Below are 14,721 nucleotides of genomic sequence, written 5' to 3'. Positions count from 1 at the left end.
TTGGGGATCACTTCAAAGTCTTTGCCAGGCTTTAAGTGCATGTTTAGTGGAATCCATTCAATTTTTTTTTACAAAACTTTTAAAAAATGTATTAGAGAGCTAGCAAGCTCCCATCCACTGGTTCACTTCCCCAAAGGCCTGCAATGGTCAGAGCTGGGCTGGGCTGAGGCCAGAGCCAGGAGCTGGAAACACAATCCAGGTCTCCCAGGTGAGTATAAAGGATTCAGTAACTGGAGTCAAGAGCTGGAACCAAGAATCAAACCCAAGAACTCCAGTATGGGACACAGGTGCCTTAACTGCTAGGCTAAATGCCTACTACCACAAATATTTTGTGTGTCTGCTGTATCTCAGACATTATGCTGAGCACCATGAGGGACAGTAGTGAAATATAAAGTCCAGTCCTTACATGCAGCTTGCTTATCACTTGTAAGTGGGAGTCAGGCACATACATCATTGTCATCACACCTTTTCACCAGTGCCATATAACAGGTTGATAATTCAGAAATTGCCTGCCTTCATCACTTTTGACTTACGTAAATAATTTCATGTTTCCCAAATGTGTTCTCTCAAACCCTAGGATAGCCAGAAGCCTCTGGGAAGTAAAAAGAGTGCCATGGTCAAATGAGTTTGAGAATGCCTTGAAAAGTTCTAACAGAAACAAACCTGTTTAACTTTGTGAACAAGCATTATTTGCCTATGATACTCCCCTCGTCCTCTGCCACAAGCCCATGTCATCGTTACACCTGCTCCCATCAACCAGCGCTCTAATTTTGACTTGACTGTGTAGTCTCATTCTAATGGCTAATAATGTTTTCCAAAACAAGAAATTTTTATGGTGATTCACAAACTATTAATCTTGGTGGCATCTATTTCATTATCAGAAATTAGTCAAAAAGTTCTGGAACATTTATTTCAAGGACAGCAGTTACTAACACCTGTCACCATAATAAGGTAACAGTAATGCTGTCTTGCTTTTACAAAAAAAAAAAAAAAAGACTTAAAATCATCCTGTTTCTAATTCCTCCAAATTTACACATTGTTAGCTGTTTGTGCCATGGTTTGATTTCTCAAAGAATCAGATTTTAGAGCCAAAAGACTCAAGGAGCTCACATAGCTAAAGGTAAAGTAGTCTCATGTATTTTTGTTGGTGCAACTCAGATAAGGAAAAGTCACAGAATGAGGATTCCTGCTGACTGGAGAGGATAGGGTTCCAGAGGTCAACACCTCTCACCCAGGGTCAGCAAGTCCCACTAGTACCATAACCTCCTTCTTAGCACAGTCTTGGAAAGATCACCCATTATAGTAGGACTCAGCGTGGATTCCTCTAGCTGTCTTCCAGTATCAAAAAAATAGTTGTCACAGGTCAGGCATTGTGGTGTGATTCTTTAGGCCACCATTTGGGATACCCAATATTCCATATCAGAGTGCTGTTGGAATTCCAGCTATTCTACTTCCAATCCAGCTCCCTGTTAATGTGCCTGGGAAGCAGCAGGTTATGGCTCAAGTACATGAATTCCTGCCACCAAAATGGGAGACCCAGATGGAGTTCCTAGCTCCTGGCTTTGACTTGACCCCATCCCAGCTGTTGCAGCCGTTTGGAAAATAAAGCAAACAGCAAACATATATTCTGTCTGTCTGTCTCTCCTTTTCAAATAAATAAATAGACACCAGATTTGCCTTTTAAAATTCTTTAAAAATAAGTCCTGTTTGACTCACATAGTTCTAGTCACCTGGATTATCAATGCTCTTTCTTAATGTACTTTAGGAACTTTGGATTTAGAAATGAATCCTTTACTCTTTTGCTTAGATTCCTTGACATTAGTTGAATGGATCCAGTGTACTGGTATCTTCATAATGGCACATTCTCAGAGTTGGATGAATACTCAGTGGTGGTGGTCATCTAGTACTATAGGCCCATCAGCACCTGAACCACTATATATGCTCTTGCATGTACCTTAGGAGCAGGGAGAGCCACCTCCTTGCAGTCTCCTTTGTTTGGAAACAGCTAGTCCCCCTCTAGCTTCCTCTCTTGCTTCTAGTTCTACTCCTGGGGCCTTCTATATAATTTTCCTTTAAATATTAGAGGGCAGCTTCCAGGGCTTCCTTTCTTCTTCTGAGGCCCCTCATCACCCTTGTTTGTTCTCCTCAGTTTATCCTCCTTCAGAAGCAGAGTTCCACATCAGGTGTGGTCTGATGAATTCAGAAGAGGACTGTCTCACTTTATTTTCTGGATACTCTTCTCTAATATGCATTCGAATCACTATGTGGCCTCTGATTGAACCAAACCCTAGCTGAACAAGTCTTTTTTCTTAGAATTTTTACTTCTCTTATCTGTTTTCTTGTAACTACTAGGATCTTAACATTCAGCTTTTTGAATTATATTTTCGTTGATCTCAGCCCTTTATTCGACTCAGATGAGCTCTTTTGGGATCTTTGTTTCATTAGGTAATATATTTCCTCTTTTTCTCAGTCATTATAAAATATGCACAGTAAAAACAGGTAAAATTATATGAGCAAAGTTAGTTGTGGATGACATAAATATCTGTTTATTAGCTAAGGTCAGTTTCCTGCTTAGTCCCCATGCTCTGACTTGCCCTGGAGGAACCTCAGGGACTGGAGTCTTCAGTGCTACCATTGCCCAGTGTCTCTATAATCTGTTTCAGAAAGCATCATAGTGAGCCATCGCCACGTGCAGGATCCAAACTTGGCAACCCAGAAACAGTTTCTCCTAGAAATCGCCAAAAATTAGCAAAAGAGAAGTTATCTACCAGCGAAAAAGTTAGTAAATCTCCCCCATTAGGAAGGTAAGTCCCTATTTACACCTCAAGTCATGTTTAACCCCCTGAGACTCTTTGGTACGGTAATGCTTTCTTCCTCATTTCCTTTAAGATTTTTCTGTCACCAAGTAACTGTCTTTGGGGATCACTGTTTTCCAAGAGGAATAAGAAGGATTGCAAAAGGTGACTCAGTGGCCTTCCCACATGGCCCAGTGACACAGGCTTGTCCTTGAACATCTGCAAGCCTCATCTGCCAACTCTTGTCCACCAGGACTAAAGGAAGGCCTGTTTCTTCCTGAGCAGTCACAGGTCTGAATGCTCGGTCAGGTCAGGGCAACATGGTAAAGCGTATAATACCAAGAATCTTTTTGGTGTAGCCACAGCATTGGAGAGAGAATCAGGTAAAGGAAAGCACCCTGAGTCAGACACCACCTCTGCCAGCTTGCACCTTCCACTGCTCCCTGGGTGTGCTGAGTCCTACCTTGCCTTTGCTGTGCTAGTGGGTCATGCCGTCCCCATGGACCTACCCTCTTAGTATCCACCTTCTTTAGGATGCTGCCCCACCTGCTTCTGCCCATTCTCATCTCTCCTTCCTATTGCACTTCTGGTCAGTTCTGAGCAGCTGAGAATGGCATATGCTGTTGGTTTAGGTATATTGGTTCTGTTTTCCTCTGTGAGCTAGAAGATTCTCCCTTAAGATCAGAAACTGGTCTTTCTCTCTATACACAATAGCATTCAAAAATAAAAGACTCTTCACTGTATACAGCAACTGTTCTGAAATCTCTTACCCCACTCTGATCTTCACAGCATACTTGAAATACACTGTCATCTCCGTGTCAGAGAAAGGAAAGCAAGCCAAAGTACTAGGCACTGTAGACTCTCTGATTTAATCTTTATTAGGTGAAATGTAGTATGTGTTGTTTATGGGTGAGAGGAAGGATTTCAGGAAGGTCTGGATGCAGACCGCTCAAAACTGAACATGCAGAAGAGTCATCTAAGGCTCTTAGGAAAATGCAGATTTTGAATCTGTAGGTCTGGGGTGTGTCTGAGAGTCTGCTTATCTAACAGACGTCCAGGAGGAAAGAAAGGGCTGGGATCTACCACGCTTCCTCCACAGGAAGAAGCAGGCCAACTCAGAGCTGCTGTGCTCTGCCATATGGCTTCTGATGCACACAGCCCCACAGTGTAGGTATCCCCTGAAACAGGTTATTAACTAACACTGCTTTTTGGCCATTCTCAACACAAACATGGATAACAGTGTGCCAAAACCACATTATCTGCAACAGTATTCAACACATCTGAGTTTACTTACTTTTTTTTTTTTATCAAAGAAACAATAGGCAAAAGATGTCTTCATGTCATTAAAGTACCATTTCTCTTTCTCCTACAGTTCTCATTTTCCAGGTCTTCATTCAATTGATATAACATTAACTGCTTGCTTACCATGTGTTAGGCATTGCTCTGAGCACTGGAGTTGAAAAAATAAGTAAATCTAAGCAACTGCCCTGAAGAAACTCTTGTCTAGTGAGGAAGAAATGTGTGTATCAGACCTTCAAATTTTTTAACAGTAACCCACAATAAGAATATATCTTATGATATAACTTGTCACATTCTTGTTATTGTAACTGAAACAAAATTGTCACGAGTCAAATTTAAAATGTTGCTAAGTGGTATTTTCTTTTTCTCTTTTTTTAAAATTGTTGTTTATTTTGGGAATAAAGAAAGAGAGAGAGCAAACTAGCTCCCATATTTAGGTTCCTCCCAAAATGCCTGTGATAGCTTTGAACTAGGCTGGGCCAAGGCTAAAGCCAGGAGCTAGCCAGAGGGGCGTGGGGCTGAGGGAGGATTGTAGGGGTTGTGAGAGGGGGCCCAGGTCTCACACATGGATGGCAGGAACCAGTTTACTTGAGCTATTACTGCTGCTTCCACCCAGGGTGTACATTAGCATGGTGAACCCTTGTGTTCTATTAATATGTTGTTTTAAAATACTAACTGTAGGGGCCTGTGTTGGTGCGGTAGGTTAAGCTACTGCCTACAATGCCAGCATCCCACATGAGTGCCAGTTCAAGTCCTAGCTGCTCCACTTCTGATATACCTCCCTGCTAATGCACCTGGGAAGGCAGCAGAAGATGGCCCAAGTGCTTGGGTCCATGCCACCCATTTGGGAGACCAGGATGATGTTCCAGGCTTCTGGCTTCAGCCTGGCCCAGCCCTAGCCATTGCAGCCATTCAGAAAGTGAAGCAGTAGATGGACAATCTCTCTCTCTCTCTCTCTCTCTCTCTCTCTGTCCTTCCCTCTCTCTGTAACTCTGGCTTTCAAATAAATAAATAAATATTTTAAAATAAGTTAATTGAAATAAAAGACAGTAACCTGGAGTTTGAAAAGACACATGGGTAAAGTACATGATGAAAATTGAAAGTGCAATGCAGTTTCTGAGGAGAGTTTATTAAGGAAGTTGATCAGATGCCTGGTGATGTCAAAGCACAAAAAAAATCACATTTTAAAGCACAAACAAGTAAAAAGACATCATATGTTTGAGAATGAAATTACTTTGGGGGCCAGCACTGTGGCATAGTGGAGAAAGCTGCCACTTGCAGTGCCGGCATCCCATATGGGTGCCGGTTCAAGTCCTGGCTGCTCCACTTCCCATCCAGCTCCCTGCTAATGTGCCTGGGAAAGCAGTAGAGGATGGCTGAGTCCTTGAGCTCCTACACCCACATGGGAGACCTGGAAGAGGCTCCTGGCTCCTGGCTTCACATCAGTCCAGCTCCGGCCATTGCAGCCATTTGGGGAGTGAACCAGTGAATGGAAGATCTCTTTTGCTGTCTCTGCCTTGCAAATAAATAAATAAATATAAAAGAAAGAAAGAAAGAAAAGAAAATACTTTGGCAGGCCTATAATCAAGAATGGTGCAAAAGCAGAGGGCCCATTATAAAGAACTCTGCGTACCATGCTCCAGGTGGCTTTATCCCAAAGCACCAGCTGGGAGGTACTTCTGTCTCTAGAACAATAGCATGATCGGTCGGAGTTTGAAAACAGGGATAGGCTGGTGACAGGAAGTTTGGTTAGAATGTTCTCCTAAAATTCTGATGCCTTTTCCAACATTGCCAGTTATTTTCTATAATATTGCACCACAAAACATTATTTTGCACTAGGTTTCAATTCTGTGTTCTTGGTGTTTTAACTTTGGACAGTGTGGTAGGACTAGCAGTCAACTTTGGACAGTTTTGGTAGGATTAGCAGTTGATTTAATTTTATAGATAGACGAGTTAGAAACCCAAAAAGGAAGTTGACTTGACCAAGGTACACACTTAGAGGTGGAAGAGCTGAAACCGGAGCACAAGCTTCCAAACTCCTCCTCCTGAACTCTGTGTTCATTTATGAGATTGTCAGAAGATAACCAGTTGGCGGCTCGAGCTCCTTTTCCTGTATAAATGTTTCTGGGGTTTTCTCTAGGCTGTTGGGTTCAAAACTCGTCCATGGTTTAAGGAACTCCCAAATTATTTGAAACAGCTGCTTTTAACTCTTACCATTGTCTTGATTTTCGTTAATGCAGATCAAAGACACAGCTCTCTCCTTCTACGAAACGCAAGAGAGAAGTCAGCCCTCCTGGGGCCCGAACAAGAGGCCAGCAGAGAGTGGAGGAAGCCCCTGTGAAAAAGGCAAAGCGATAATCCCGGCCACCAGTGCCCCTGGTTTGTCAGGAAACAGAATCGAGAGAAAAGAGATGAGCCTCAGTGGCCATAGGCTTTTATTTTGTCAACCTGAAAAAGTATATGCATGTGCTGTAAGTTCCTAGGTGCGAGCTTTTTCTTGTTATGTTTTAAACAGCTTTATAAACTACTGTTCATAGAAGATTATGTACATTTATTTCAGATAAAGGAAAATAAGTTTACTTTGTATCTGAACTCAAAACAAAGTAGTTGTATATTTTAACATTTGAAATTGGGATTTCCCAATGTGACGCATCACTAATGCAAACCCTTCCAGCCCATGGGACACCAGGCTGCCTACTGGTAATCTGTGTATAGTATATAAACATGTAAAAATAGGTTGTATTTTACTCTATGTATGATGCTAATCAATGAACACTTTATTTATTTTACAGAGAAAACTTATCTGTGAACTTTACTATATATCTGTTTATTTTATTTTATTATTTTTTTTAATAAAGAGGGGTTTTAAATGCTATGCAGTCATTAGTTGAAAATTTTTTAGGATTCTGCCTGCCCTGTAACTATCTAAATATGACCTGGCAGGAAATATAGAAACTCTCGCATGTATTCAAGTAAAGTAGGTTAGCTTAAGAAAGGGTCTCTGTTGCTTTTGCGTTCACAGTTGTGACTCTGTTTTTTAAGAATGTAACTTGTTTTTAGATTATACTTGCATCTGTGACTTCACCACCAGTCCCATTGACATAGGGGCTCTGATTCAGGCAACATGACACCATGTCACCTGCAACAGAATCCTGTATTGGCATCCCTTCCTCTCCTCTGTGCTATTACTACGCCTTTCTCCATATTTCCATACTGCCTGTTTCAGTGAAGAGAAATGCATTGAAGATTCGGTCGCTCCTGTCTATCCAGCTTCAGGATTTTATGTTGTTTTATACACAATTATTTCAGGATAGAAACTGGCTTTATTGCCAAGTTCTTTTTTAAACATATTTTAACTCCCATATGAGCAAACTGTCCAACTTAAGTTTTTCATAAAATTCAACTTTTCTTACAGTCGAATTTGTCTCTTGCAATGATGTGATAAGTTGCCAAATAATTGAGATTACTTTAAAATGTTTTGTTCATAATCTTGTTTTATAATTAAAATTTACATTCAATGTGTGTGTGGGGTTTTTTTTTTTTTTTTGACTCTTAATGTAAGGTGGCTATTTCTGTCATTTTACATGGTTTCTTAATGAGATTTTTATATATAAAATTATAAAATGTTTCCCAAAACTTAAGTTGTAAGAATTTTTTTTTCTGTATTTTAAAATTTCTTCCCATGCAACCATTTCTTCTAAGTAACTGATATTAAATATATTGTTTCATTTTCACATTCCAATATGAGTCAGCAATGGCCTCTCTCTTGGTAGAATTGGATTTTAGATCCAGAAGGGATCTTAGAGACCAGGAACATGAGAGTTTCTTAGTTTTAATTATTTATATTTGTCTTATTATTTATATGTGATTTGTCTTAAAAGTCAGCCAAGGCTAGAAGCCAGGAACGATTCCAAGGCTCCTGACTCCTTGATAGTGATCTTCCCATAGGTTTGTTGGAGGTTGGTTCACCAGAAGCGCATATCTGGAAATGCATTTTCAGGGTAAGACCAGTGACGCAATGAAGTTGAGCAAGGCCTGCTCTGGCCATGGCCTTGTAAGGACCATCAGACTGTTAGGAAATGCTGCCTAAGTCTTAGTAAGAATGGGATTTAAACAGTGGAGCTGTAAAAAATTTTCTGGTGGGGATGTCAAGTAGACCACTTGGTAGTTTCCAGTGATTTGGGAAGCCAAGTAGAGAGGATGCCATCCGTAGGGGGCGGTAGAGACATGGAGCAGTTCTTGATCAGCACCATGATCAGATGCGACTAGGCATCTAGTAGAAGGAAGTTACGGGTGTGAAGCATCCTACAATACCCAGGACAGTCTCCAACTCGAGGGAAAATGTCCAGCTCCAAAACCAGTATTTTCCCCCAAAAGGCCCCCTGAGAACCACTTGTATATCTTTTCCAAATTTGACATTCCCCGATCTCAGGTTAATTGCCACCAGCGCCACCTCACCACTTCTCCAGGAACAGTCTGAACCATAGTCTGTGAGCTTTTCCCATCACAGAGCTGACGTACGGCTGGGATGATCAAGCAAGACTTACGCAGAGTAGCAAAACAACCTGTGACTGAGGGCCCCGTGGCTCACAAAAGATGGCAGATTGCTCAACACTCGAGGTGGTAATCCACAGCAGTCCTTCCTCTTCAAGGTTGTTCCACTTCACCTCTTCAACAGTAGAACCCACTAAGGCTTGCTATAACCACCCCAATAGCAATGGCCACAGTCTTCCAACAAAGGTTTCATGGGGAGTGAATGGCAGCAGTGAGACAGAACTCTCGTCTTTCAGTTCCCTGGCCAGGGTTCTTTTTACTAAAGCCCACGGCAGGAGGTCATTGACCCTTCAGAATGTGTCCATTGCTGGCTTTCTGTCCTTAGAGCCATAACAGAGCAAAACTCTCCCAAGCATGTCTGCAAATGGTAAAACCTAACTGGGGAGATAGTTCTAACTGGAAGAAATGCTGAAGAAGTTAGATTTTTTTAGTTTTTGTTTAATTTTTTATGGTTCACCTTTTGTGCAAGAGCACCTCATATCTCCCAAAATTACTGCCTTGCCATCTCAGCGTGATTAAATCAAGAACAGACGTTTGTGCCTTTCTCACAGGAAGAAGACAGTTTTGTAGCCAACAACTTTCTCCACTGAAAATGCTATGCTGAGAAAATATGTATTTGTTGAGCTCTTGCTATATGCACAACACTAGGGACACAAATATGAACCCAAGTCTCAAGATGGCACTGCCACATGAAGCAAACAGTTGGGCTGTACAGAAACTGATGTTAAATCAGAATACAGGGTGGCAGGAGACAAATTGCCATCCTGAGGAGCAGGGCAAAGGATTAACTCCTGGCAGACCAAGGGAGTTGTTTGGGGTTTGGTTTTGTTTGATTTTCTTCCTTTTAAGTATAAAATAGAATTTCAAGTGAGTGTAGAACCTAGAGAAGAGCATTTTGGAAGCTGAGGGACAAGGAAGACTAGGGGCATTGATGGGAGCCTCTCAGGCTAGTACCTGAGCGTTATATGGCTCTACATTATGCAAAGCACCCAGCTACCTCCAAGACATGCTTCTGCACAGTGTAGCCCTTCCTGGAGATTCACTGTGGACATTAAGAGACTGTGAGGGGCGGGCATTGTGGCACAGCAGATTAAACTACCTAGGACGCCGGCACCCCATATCAGAGTTCCTGGGAGCGAGGCCTGGCAGCTTCCTGCTAATGCACCTGGGAGGCACCGAATGTCTCAAGTACTGAGTCCCTGCCACTCACATGGGAGACCCAGATGAAGTTCTTGGCTTCTGGTTTTGGGGTGGCCTATCCCCAGCTGCTGCAGGCACTTGGGGAGTGAACCAGCAGGTGGAAGATCTCTCTCTAGCTCTCTAGCTCTTTCTCTTGCTCTCTTCCAAATAAGTAAAAGATAACAAATAAGTACAGAAAAATAAAATTGTGAGTGGACTCTGGATATGTAACCCAGATTTTTTCAAGGCTATGAACTTTAGAATCCCTGCTTCCTCCCTCTAGCAGAGAGAGAATTTTACAGTCAAGTAAATTGATGTTGCATAGAACTTCAAAAACCCTTAACTCAGGTTTCATAACAGCCCTTTAAGGAGTATCAGACCACTACCACCACTACCCCCATCTTATATTTGGGAGAACTGAAGCTCAGAATAGTTATAAATTTTAAAAACACAGGTCCAGTCATCTCCCCTTATCCTCAGTCTCACTCTCATGGTTTCAGCTATTCACGGTTAACCAAGACCTGAAATTATTACATGGAAAATTCTAGAAATAATTCAATAGTTTTAAATTGTACACCATTCTGAGTAACATGATGAAATATCAAGGTTCCTGCCCTATCCTACCAGGGCATGATTCATCCCTTTGTCAAGGTATGCACGCTGTGTAAATTGTCCTAATAGTCACTTAGTAGCCATCTTGGTTATTGGGTCAACTGCCATGGTACAGTGTCTGGAATACTGTGACGCACACATAAGCTTTTATCACAGCATACGGTTTTAACTGCTGTATTTTACTGGATATTGTCCATCTCCTGTGCCTGATTTATAAATTAAACTTCAGTATAAGTTTGTATGTATTAGAAAAGTCATGGTACTTATATGTGCTATGGTTTGAACATCTCCCCAAGGCTCTGTGTGCTGAATTTAAACCCCACTGTAAGGTGTTAAGAGGGCAGAAAATTAATCCGACCATGGTGTTTAGAGCTGGACACTTTGGGAGGTGATTAGGACAAGATAAGGTCATTAAGGTAGAGCCCTCATGATTGATTTTTGGCAGTTTTACAAGAGAGGCACAGACCCATCTCTTGGCATGGGCTGTCCTGCACTGTTTCAGGACCCTGCCCATGAGATGCCATCACCAGAAGAGGCCCCTAGATCTTGTACTTCAGAACAATGAACCAAATAATCTTTTTATTAAGTAACCTACTTCAGATATAGCAATGAAAAACTATTACAGTATATATAGGACAGTACTAGACAAGGTCTTGGGCATTCATTGGGGGTCTTGGAGTGTATCCACTGAGCATAAGGGGGAACTAGCCCTGGAATCAAGATCCTGTAGTCTTGCATGAGGGTTCCCTCCACTTGACCTTGCTGGTGCTCCCAGTGGGTGTAACTGGGCTGCAGCACTCCCTCAATGTTCTCTGAGCATTATACTTGACTTCTTTAGGCAAATGTTCTAAGACCTCAATGTTTCTAAGTAACAACACTTTATTATACAAATAATGTCTTGCTTTTAGAAAACCAGAAATTAATAGTATAGAAGGAAAAATCACTTGTAATTCCCAAAGTCAGCTGTTACCACTGTTAATAGTTTGATGTGTAGGCCGGCGCCACGGCTCACTAGGCTAATCCTCCGCCTTGCAGCGCCAGCACACCGGGTTCTAGTCCCGGTCGGGGCGCCGGATTCTGTCCCCGTTGCCCCTCTTCCAGGCCAGCTCTCTGCTGTGGCCAGGGAGTGCAGTGGAGGATGGCCCAGGTGCTTGGGCCCTGCACCCCATGGGAGACCAGGAGAAGTACCTGGCTCCTGCCATCGGATCAGCACGGTGCGCCGGCCGCAGCATGCCAGCCACGGCGGCCATTGGAGGGTGAACCAATGGCAAAGGAAGACCTTTCTCTCTGTCTCTCTCTCACTGTCCACTCTGCCTGTCAAAAAAAAAATAGTTTGATGTGTAATATTTTACTTAATAGATATAGATGTAAACTCATACACCATAATCTGTCAAATCTAAGATTCTCTTGACTAAAAAATGTACCACTATTTTATATATTACTAAAATAAATGATAGTCTCAATGAGATGCATGACTCAATCATAACCCCTTGTTGCTTTCAAATGTCTTTCTTCAATTCAAGAGATGTGGTGATATCTCCACCATCAACTGAATGAGATGGCATGTCTGAGACAATCCTTGTACACAGCTCAGGAACAAAATGTAACAGCCACCCCTACTTGTGGATATCTCCTTTCTTAGATCTTAGAGAGTACTTAGCTGTTGTTTTGCAAGAAAAATAGATCATGTATTACTCCAGTACAGAATATATGACTCACTAGTACAAAATACGATTTTTGCCATCTGTGTTCTGTACCTTTTTGAGTACATAGTAATTGTTTTGGTGCCAAATCACAATGCAATCTTTTAAAGACATTTTAAATGCCATTTAAAATCAAAGGGTATAGAGGTTGGCATTAAGTGCAGTAATTAAGCCCTACTTGGTGTACCACATCCCATACTGAAGTGCCTGATTCAACTCCCAGCTCTACTTCCAATCCCAGCTTCCTGCTAATGCATACTTTGGGAGGCAGGAGGTGATGGTTCAAGTATTGGGTTTCTTGCTACCCACATGGGAGCCCCAGATTCAGTTCTGGACTACTGGCTTCAGCATGCTTCACCCTGGCTGTTGAGGGCACTGGGAGAAGGAACTAGGAGATGAAGGTCTCCCTCCCTCCCTCCCTCTCTCTCTCTCTACCTTTTAACTAAAAGGAAAATCAATCAATCAATAATTTTTATAACCAAAAATATGTATAGCCAATGATACACATAATTCAGTTAAAATGACAATCGTATGAAGAGTCAGGAGCAAAATTACTATGTATGGCAATATGATTAGCTATATTGGGACTGCCACTGTTTCAGTAGAAATTTTAAGAAGCTATTGAACAAGTGACAATTATTCAGAGCTGTTAAAATGTGAAAAAGGGTGCCTTTGAATGAATAAAATATCCAGATAAATTTTATTTTTACAAAAATGAGATTTTGGGGGCCAGTATTACCGTGCAGGGGGTTAAGCTGCCACTTGCAATGCTGGTGTCCTATGTCAAGAGTGCTGATTCAGTCCCCAGCTGCTACACTCCCATCTGCTAATGCACCTGAGAAAGCAGCAGATAATGGCCTAAATACTTTGGCCTCTGACACCCATCTAAGAGACCTGGATGGAGTTCTCGGCTCCTGGCTTCAACCTGGTCCAGCCATGTCAGTTGTGGATATTTGGGGAGTGAACCAGGGGATGGAAGATTCTCTCTTTGTCTCTCTCACACTCAGAAGTAAGAGAATTAATGTATCTTCAAACCCATACCCATATCCCACACTAGGATATATATGCCCAGCTTTCTGCTCCAGAACACAACCATTAAGGCAAGTGTATTCTGTTTTGCCAAGATAATGTTAAATTATTCCCCAACACATGTACCTAGTTATCTTCTTATCCAGAGTGTTTAAGAATTCTTCTTCAACATTTAGTAATCTAAGATAAACACAATATGTAGTTTATCTTTTCATTGTCCTTATGGTACTTTGGTAAACTGGTTTTAACATTAATGTGCCTGATACAAATTTGACTTTGTGATTAATTAGTTTTGTGTCTCAAGATGAAATAGTCTAAAAGTTCCAATGTTTGGCCTCCCTTGTAGCGCTTTGTTAGCACATGACCCCAGCAAAGACAGACACAAAGAAATCTTGGTCAAACTCTCCCAAGCACTTCTAGAGTTTAAGAGGTAGACCAAGGCCAAAGGCACCTTGCTGAAGACAATACTCCACCTGCTTCCCAGCCTTTGCTCCAGAGGGGACTGGCTGCCATCTCCTCCGGGGTCTCCTCCCTTCATTCCGGGGTCTTTTCTCCTCATTTGGATCTCCTCATCCCAGTAGCCCACATCTGGCTCGATTGCTTACTCCCACATTTTCCTGAAGCAGCAGCATAGTATCCTGAGAATGTGTCTACACAATAACCCGAAGGAGCAAACGTCCAAGCAGACTCACGTGAATCAGAGCTCACACACAGCATGGAGCTTTCCTAGTCACTTCACAGGTATAATTAGCTGTGAGGCATCAGGTCTATGATGGCCCATCAACTTCCCAGGTCCTTCCTCATCAGGACATACACATGCCCAGGCTAATGCACAAGGTTTCTAAAAATGTCTGGAGCTCCATTACTTATACTGAAAGAAGTCACTTCTTTAAATATATATATATATTTAAAGACAGAGTGACAAAGAGGGAGAAAAGGAGAGAGACAGAGCTCTTCCCCATGCTAGTTCACTCCTCAAATGGCCACAATGACCAGGGCTGGGCCAGGCTGAAGCCAGGAGCCAGGAGCTTCTTCCAGGTCTCCCATGTGGGTGCAGGGGCTCAAGCACTTGGGCTATCCTCTGCTGCTTCCCCAGGCACATTAGCAAGGAGTTGGATCAGAAGTGGAGCAACCAGAACTTGAACCGGCATCCATATGGGATGCCCGCGCTGCAGGGCCTTGGCTAACTGGACGCACCACAGTGCTGTCACCTCTGTCATGGAGAATCTATTCAGGTGGTTACAAAGCTTGTGTGACTTTTTCCAGGGAGCCATGTCCCATAAGTCATGGGAGTTGCATGTGTCTATTTCATTGGTGCCATAAGCAATCCTGGAGGGACTACATCCTGCCAAAAGCACTCCATGAAAACTGACTCTCCCACTACAAAACACTCTCAGTCATTTGCCTGTAGGCTGATCACTTGTAAACTTACAAGGACCTGAAACCACAGGGCGCGTTTCTTTATAGGTACATCCCCAGGCATTGGAAGGAAAGCCTGATTCTAGCCATATTCTTCCTACCTCATTATAGGAAATCATTTTATATTAATT

General features: G+C 42.3%; 1 protein-coding gene across 2 annotated transcripts in view; it reads left to right on the top strand.

Moving 5' to 3' along the window:
- BOD1L1 (biorientation of chromosomes in cell division 1 like 1) overlaps positions 1-7,730 on the top strand; it is a 61,114-nt gene extending 53,384 nt beyond the window's left edge. The window contains exons 26-27 of one of the 2 annotated variants that reach the window (XM_051830055.3): positions 2,664-2,804; positions 6,335-7,730. In XM_051830055.3, the coding sequence (XP_051686015.1) occupies positions 2,664-2,804; positions 6,335-6,452 (259 nt within the window). In that variant the 3' untranslated portion in view covers positions 6,453-7,730. The remainder of the gene's footprint in view (positions 1-2,663; positions 2,805-6,334) is intronic. The other variant, XM_051830063.3, reaches the window with a different exon arrangement.
- The last annotated feature ends 6,991 nt before the right edge of the window (positions 7,731-14,721 follow it).

The sequence above is a fragment of the Oryctolagus cuniculus genome, chromosome 2 (assembly GCF_051225735.1).
Source record: "Oryctolagus cuniculus isolate XC-2025 breed Fujian yellow rabbit chromosome 2, ASM5122573v1, whole genome shotgun sequence".
NCBI lineage: Eukaryota > Metazoa > Chordata > Mammalia > Lagomorpha > Leporidae > Oryctolagus > Oryctolagus cuniculus.
This window is presented reverse-complemented; position numbering and strand designations above follow the sequence as displayed.